The following is a 7,209-nucleotide window of genomic DNA, read 5'->3' as shown; positions in this document are numbered from 1 at the left end:
AAAGGTGAGTCAGAAAAAGAAGAGCGAATATCATCAACCTTTTTTTCAAAGTGGGTAACAAAGTCGCTTGACAGAAGTGAGGAGGGGGGAGGAGCTTTTGGAGGGTCCAAGAGGGTGGAGAAGATGGAAAATAGTTTTTTAGGATTGGAATAGGAAGATTGGATCTTATCTTGAAAGAAAGTGCTTTTTGCCTGAGAGATCGAAGCAGAGAAAGAGGAGAGGAGAGCCTGATAGGTTAGGAGGTCGTCACGGTGTTTGGATTTCCACCATTTCCGCTCTGCTGCCCTAAGGACGGTTCTATTAGCACGCAGTGCATCATTTAGCCAAGGAGCAGGAGGGGACTGACGAGCCTGCCGAGATGTAGAGGACAGAGCGAGTCCAGAGTGGATGAGAGAGTAGAGATGTAAGTATGTAATGGTGTAGAACATGTGTTGGTAAATATGTTACTTTGTTACATTTGTTATCACCAAAAATGTGTTCCGTGAAAGTAAAGCAAGTTCATAATTAGATAGACATGGTGAGGTATTTATTTTCGGTACAGTTTATGTTGAAACCGTTAGAGCAGTGGTTCTCAAACTTTTTCTGTCAGGAGAAAAAAAAAATTGGGCCCCCCCCAACACAAATAGTCAGGCTCAGTGGCGGCACCAGAGATTTATTTTGGGGGTGCTGTGGGGTAGCTTGACATTTCATAGAGGGTGCTCAGACATTTAGGGTTTCCCATTAATGTACCGGTCGCTACAGTGGAATTTTCTACTGCAACACTCCCCACACGCATATACACAGTGTTCCCGCAACTGTTACAATGAAGGCTCGATAATCAGCTCACGGCATATAGGTGTAAGCAGAGGTCATGTGCTATTTTTATAGGTGGTGTGTGGACCTCACATAGGGGGGTCCGGGGGCAAGCTCCCCCGGGAAGATTTATTTTTAAATATTGAAGTTAAAAGCATCAATCTGGTGCACTTTGAGAGCAAAATGAAGAGATCTATGGATACATCTCTCAACACCCATTTGAAACAGAACCGTAAACAGATTTACTTTTTCTTTATGGATATTTTACAAATCACCCTTTTAAACTTTATTCTTGTTTTACTGTCATATAGTATTTCATAGCTGTTTTTCATTCAATCTCTTATTTTTTTAGAACTATAATGATCATATAAATGTGTGCCTCGGAAATAATTGTTTACATTAATGGTGACCAAAATGTTTGAGACCCACTGAGATAACACTGAGAGAGTCCTTTAGCTCACTGAGTCTCTCAGTCTGACAGGAGAGGACTCTCCTTCACTTTGTTGTTGAAAAAACTCCTTATATCCGTTAGCGTAGCTCGCTAGCACCAGAAGCTAACAACAACGATCTCCGGTACCGGTGCGCTCTCTCTCTCTCTCTCGCGCGCGCGCACACACAAAATGGCTCGTTCCACACACACACACAGAGCCGAGCATTAATGAAACACAGAGACCCAGACGTAATAGTACTGTACTGTATCATATTATTTTAGAATCAATACTTTTTCAAATTATGATTTTTTAAAATCTTTTTTTTTAAAAATTTTATAACCATTTTTCCTCCTGGTCTCTCACGCCCCCCCTGGCATGCCTCTGCGCACCCCAGGGGGGGCGCACCCCCCACTTTGAGAACCACTGCGTTAGAGAGAGTGGCACACTTGTTAGCCTGTTCCATTCTTCTTTGTTTTCCGAAGCCGTGGCTTGGAAGTATACTTGCTTCGTTTCTGAAGGAAGTGACTTGGAAGTACGCGACTACCAAGCCAGCATCCTCGAGATTGAGAAACGGCCACAGACTTGAACTGCTTTACCATATCATTGTGTGGCACATAAATAAATACTTTGCAAACAAAATCTCATAATTGCCTTTATTGTTATTCAATGTTGTGTTTTTTTTCACAAGTAAGGTAGCAAAACATGGTATTTCCAGGCTTCTCTTCCATATAACATTTCTTTTTAAAACACAAGAAAAACATTCCAAATAAAAGTAAATAGAACACTAAGGGAAAACGATAATAATCATAACAAACTAATCAAATAAAAGTAGTACAAAGCAAATAGATTTGAGCAATTGTGGTGTTTTTTTTAACAGTGTTGTGTTGTGTGTCTTCCTCAACAGAGGGACAGCAGCACCTTTTCATTGGACTGAAATGAACAACACTACTCCAGAGACAGTGGGTATGTATCACTTAGTTTACACAGACAGTTCTTTCATTATTTACTTCAAACCCACTCACATGAAGGTAAAGGGATGCTTGGTATACAGAAGGTAACCTACTTTAATATACAATGGCTATTAGGCACGAGTATTCCCATTGTATTTACCGTCTATGTATCTGTGGGAATATAATTCAGGAACAAAAACTAGAAGAAGTGATGTATAATAAGATGTTTTCACTCCTTTGGACTCTATTATATATGCCTAAAACTAAATATGTTTACTGACTATAAACTAAAATCCTAGGTCATTTGATAAATTACATTTTAATTTCCAACCAACCGTTTTCAGCACTTGTTTAACTACATATTTTTACTAATAATCTCTTTTATAGTGACAGATACATGTGGTGCCACTGTGTAGTTACTAACTTTGACTCATGTCTGTAAGTAGCTTTGTTTACAATTTGTTTCTTAGCAACATTAGTTTTTCTGTACACAATGAGCCCACGGGGTGTACAATGATATCATCAACCTTGTTTCACTGTCTGTTGGTATGTTTCATTTGGATAGAAACCAAGTTGTACTCAATTCTGGAGAAGGAATTGACATGCATCAACGCTTTAAAGGTGGGGTAGGTAAGTTTGAGAAACCGGCTCGAGATAAATTTTTTGTTATATTCCATGGAATGCTCTTAACATCCCGATAGCAATGAATATATTAAATGCTTTGACAATAAATAGATTAAAATATGTCATCTGTGGAAGCCGTAACACTGTAAAAAGCACGACCAATCATCTGAGCCGGCCCGGCTAAAATAACTGGATGGCCTACCTGCCTGTCAGCCTTCCATCTGTGCACAATCTTATCTCGTGCCCTCATTGGTCATGTGCGCGTTCGTGTGTGTTGGAGAAGGGGCTCTGTAAGGAAGTGGCAGATTTCTTCCGGCTGTGTATTTACAAATTCTAGCGCACTCGAGCTGGTTTCTCCAAAATTACCTACCCCACCTTTAACAAGCAATGCATTTTGCGAGTGCTTGTACTCTCCTTATTTTCGAGATTCAGTCAAAGCACCTGTTGAAAGTTTTTTTAGCTCCAACAACCAATTACAAAGCGAGAGAAGTACTTGTAGGAGAATGTGATGGCACCCTTCCAGTGGAGTTAGCCCACTCTCTGCCAAGTCACACTGAAGCTGTTCTGGTGGCTGTAGTGACACCAAATGCCCCATTTAGACACTTGATCTTTGTGTTTCCTTTATTTTGGCAGCTGCCTGGCAACAGGCAGTTAGGCCCGCTTGTAGATTTAATGTCTGTCAAATTTTATTGAAATGTATGTGTCACTTTTATTGTTTTTTCAAGAGCTGGAGGATAGGATAGCTTAATAAATAACGCAGAGCTAACAACATACAAATGTAGATTTTTTAAAACCCGGTATTTTTGCATACTTGCTGTTAAAGATATGTTATACTTTCATTACTCTTTTTTATATATTCAAGTGGTCAGTGTGTAGTTTTGTTTCTGACTCGTGTGATCCAAACATTCTCAAAAACCCCATAGCCTTGATTTTATGTAATTTAAAAATGATACGTTACATTTTTTCTTCAAATGTTCAATAGTCGTGTAATATGAATTCCACAGCCCTGCCCTGCATGACAATATGAACTCTCCTCTGCCTCCAGCTGTGTGCCGCCTGCCTGCGTCTGGGCCTTCGACTCCACCGTGTGCCTCTGCGTGCCGTACAAACAGGGCTTCTGCCAGGGGAACGCCAACAAGTTCTACAGCAAGGCCGAGTGGGAAGAGTACTGTGAGGTGGTCAATGACGGTGAGGGGTTATCAAACACACACAAACATGGAAATATCCACCCAGATATGAGGAAATAATTATGTGTTTTTGGTCTTTTATCGAGGGAGAGCTCCTGAAAGCAAACTGAGCAAACTGCTCATCATAATACAGAGATGCAACTTGAATCAGCATCCCAATAAAGAGTCATGCTTTTGTCTCATCTCTCATGGTATATCTGAAATGTTGGAAAGGTCAATTTATAAATGTAATATATTAAAGATGACTTGTTACCCTGTTAAAAACGTAATAAGTTATGAAACTTATTATATTTGATTTATTTTAGATTGTTCTAACAAATGTAAGAACAGTATTCAACACTGATATCTGTCAATATATTTTGTAATAGTTTTTACCGAAAACATTACATTTGGTTGTTACCGATTTGTTACTTACATTTGTTACATAACTGTCATTTAATTACATGGCATGCAACTAACTGTATTGATCACAAACACTTTCATATGGTAATTTAATCACATAACACCCATTACAGCAGACCACCAATAAAAACAATGGATGACTCTTGTTTGTTGTTTCTTGTTTGTTACTGTTATCTGCTGAGGTAGTGCTTCTTTGCTTCTTGAACAAATGTAAAGTTATTTCCCAGCTCCTTATTTCAGACAGGCAAATAGACGGTATGGTACAGTCAAGTAAAGCTATTTGTATTCATATAGCCCTATATCACAGAAAGGACTTTTTGAAAGACTCGTTACTCCTAATGTTTGATGTGCGGTGTTGTGTCCCAGTAATCAGAGCAAGTATATGTTCTCATACTGTATGTGTTTTATATATTCTGGTATTTGAGCATTTTCGAGTATATATTTTATGTTTACATTATTTACTGTCAGTAGCAGCAGCTGTATACATTTGTAAAGTTTCATGTTTTATTGCAGCTACAATTAAGAACACGTTGCTTCCTGCTTCCACTCATCAAACACACACGATTGAGGAAAGTTTACCGTTACTCGCTTTTTCACGTTTTACTTTTTTGACATTGATGTTTATTCATGTGTTTAAACATATGAAGCCCTACTTGTGAAGGACACATTTGTTGTTTGGTTTGTTTCATGAAGCAGGACCATTCTTGACCATTTTTTAAAATGGTCTTTTGATAGGCTGCCACACTGGTTCTTTATAGCAATGCCAAATATGTTTATTGATTCAGGCCGTTCCCTGATTAAATACTATTTTGTAAAGCATTTTAATGCTGTTACTGATCCAGGTTAAATAAATATACTTAAAAAACAGAAAACAGCACAAGTAAAATGTTCAACTTTAATATCGTGATACAGACAGTACAAAAACTGAGACAGATAACATTCACACAGTGATGTGTGTTTTCAAAGCAACATGGGACAATTAATCAGACCCATTTTTTGTGTCATCCTAATCTTCTGCAGTGTGACAGCTCTCCATACACTTGGCCTTATCTTCAAAGTTGTTCAGGTTGCCCCCACACCCGCCATAGGTGAAGATCTCACAGGTCATTGAGGAGGGGTTGTAGAAGTACCTTTCAATGATTATCAATGACTGACAAGGCCCGTGTTCTGGTGCTTTTTTACAGTCCTCTGCAGGGAGAGAGAGAACAGGAAGGGGAAGACAACATGTGTTAGTACTTTAACATCAGATTCAGGATCTCTAATGTACAGCACTCAGTTAGCCTCACTGCACTCAGTTAGCCTCACTGCACATCAAGTGTACCGGGGTAAATAAACTAATCTATTACCTATTGCATTGAACAAGGTTATATTGGGCATACTTGAAAAGGGATTGAAGTCTTCCACGTGTGCAGGATCCATAGTCCGATTCACAGGTTTCTCCACCTGTTTCCGAGCCAAAGACAGTCAGACAATACATTTGAAAACTTTTATACAAATATTCCACTAAACATTCAATTCAACATGTTTCAAGATAAGGGTAAACACGTTCTAAATGTTTGCACAGCAGATCATTAATATAAAGAACCAACAGCCATACAATATTCCACAGAAATGTACATGTAACCAACATAATGTTTAGTAAGAGGTCAGCCAGTCACCTCATCAACGTCTGCCTGGATGGTCCATGTGCACCCCAGCAGCAGCAGTAGCACAGAAAACACAATCGTTTTTTTCTCCATCATGTCTGTCTTTATGTCCAGCTGTCTCTTCAAGAATTGATGGAAATATAGCCCCCTTCTTATTCTCCTTATTTCAGCCCAGGCAGTGCATTGACCAATGACTACCCTGCTTAGACCAGCTTAAGATGGTTGCTGGTTTTAGCTGTTGTTCGGCTGGTTTAGTTGGTTTATCAGGCTGGACAAGCTTGCCAGGCTTGTCATGCTGGTTCAAGACCAGCCTGGCCAGCTAAACCAGCATAGAACCGCTCTGACAGCTCTGTCTACTGGGAAAAGCGCTAAAAGTCAACACTGCACAATTTCACCCAGTCTGAGAGTAAAAGCTTTCTTGAAGGTTCGTTTTGCTTTCTTACAACGTTACGTTAATGTTAACTTAACCTTACGTTTGTTAGGAGGTTATTGTTACTTCCCTAGCTCTAATTGTAAAACACATCTTAACATCCATCAGCAATCAATAAAACAAATCATCCAACACAAAATAGAAGAAATCTGGACCTATTCTATTTCTTTTTATACAACAGCATCTATTGGGACTGCTCATTGATGTCATCAAGAGCCATTGAGTCTACCTTTTGTAGTCGGTCTCTTTTTTTTGTTATCATTTATTCAGCAGGAACAATGCACATTAATGAACACTTAAAACAAGAAAATGCAAATAGTGTAAATATGCCGGATTTTAGCTTGAAGCTCATTTCCATCCGCAGTCCCTCCCATACAACATTTAAGAACATGACAATTATACACATAGCAAAGACAAATACATGATGCAAAAAGTGCAAAAGAGCAAGAGCAGCACACACAAGTATTTATGACATGGTACAATATAGCAGCAACGACATATAAAGTGCAAGAGAAGATAATACATAAAGTGCAAGAGGAGAAACCAGTATTAAAGTGCATTTAGCGGTGATTGCACATCTGTTTGTTTCTCAACCATTCTTTTAGTTGACCTTTAAAACTGTTGAGAGTGGGACAATCCCGTATCTCAGTTGGGAGGCTATTCCACAATGAGCTGCCTTTAATGGAGAGGACATTTTGTCCAAAAGTGTACCGTCTACGGTGGACCTCACAGTCTCCTCTGGTTTCT

General features: G+C 39.1%; 1 protein-coding gene across 2 annotated transcripts; it reads right to left on the bottom strand.

Annotated features, from left to right (window-relative positions):
• Positions 1-5,263: 5,263 nt before the first annotated feature.
• LOC117534080 (chelonianin-like) lies at positions 5,264-6,269 on the bottom strand. Of its 2 annotated transcripts, none has more exons than XM_034198117.1 (3): positions 6,045-6,269; positions 5,733-5,829; positions 5,264-5,574 (listed from the first exon to the last, which is right to left on the bottom strand). In XM_034198117.1, the coding sequence occupies exons 1-3, from the start codon at positions 6,126-6,128 to the stop codon at positions 5,393-5,395; spliced, it is 363 nt and encodes a 120-aa protein (XP_034054008.1). In that variant the 5' UTR covers positions 6,129-6,269; the 3' UTR covers positions 5,264-5,392. The 2 variants fall into 2 exon arrangements, with proteins under 2 accessions (XP_034054008.1, XP_034054009.1); XM_034198118.1 differs by having other exon boundaries at positions 5,766-5,829.
• Between the last annotated feature and the right edge of the window lie 940 nt (positions 6,270-7,209).

This window comes from Gymnodraco acuticeps, unplaced genomic scaffold (genome assembly GCF_902827175.1).
Source record: "Gymnodraco acuticeps unplaced genomic scaffold, fGymAcu1.1, whole genome shotgun sequence".
Taxonomy (NCBI): domain Eukaryota; kingdom Metazoa; phylum Chordata; class Actinopteri; order Perciformes; family Bathydraconidae; genus Gymnodraco; species Gymnodraco acuticeps.
The sequence above is the reverse complement of the archived record's forward strand: the minus strand, read 5'-3'. Positions and strand labels throughout refer to the sequence as shown.

What these genes read in the sequence shown, in the direction of transcription:
- LOC117534080 (XM_034198117.1), bottom strand. Translation starts at nt 6,128, where the DNA reads ATGATGGAGAAAAAAACGATTGTGTTTTCTGTGCTACTGCTGCTGCTG. An exon ending in TCCAGGCAGACGTTGATGAG is followed by an intron (nt 5,830 to 6,044) that starts GTGACTGGCTGA and finishes GCTCGGAAACAG; the next exon opens with GTGGAGAAACCTGTGAATCG. An exon ending in AACCTTGTTCAATGCAATAG is followed by an intron (nt 5,575 to 5,732) that starts GTAATAGATTAG and finishes CTCTCCCTGCAG; the next exon opens with AGGACTGTAAAAAAGCACCA.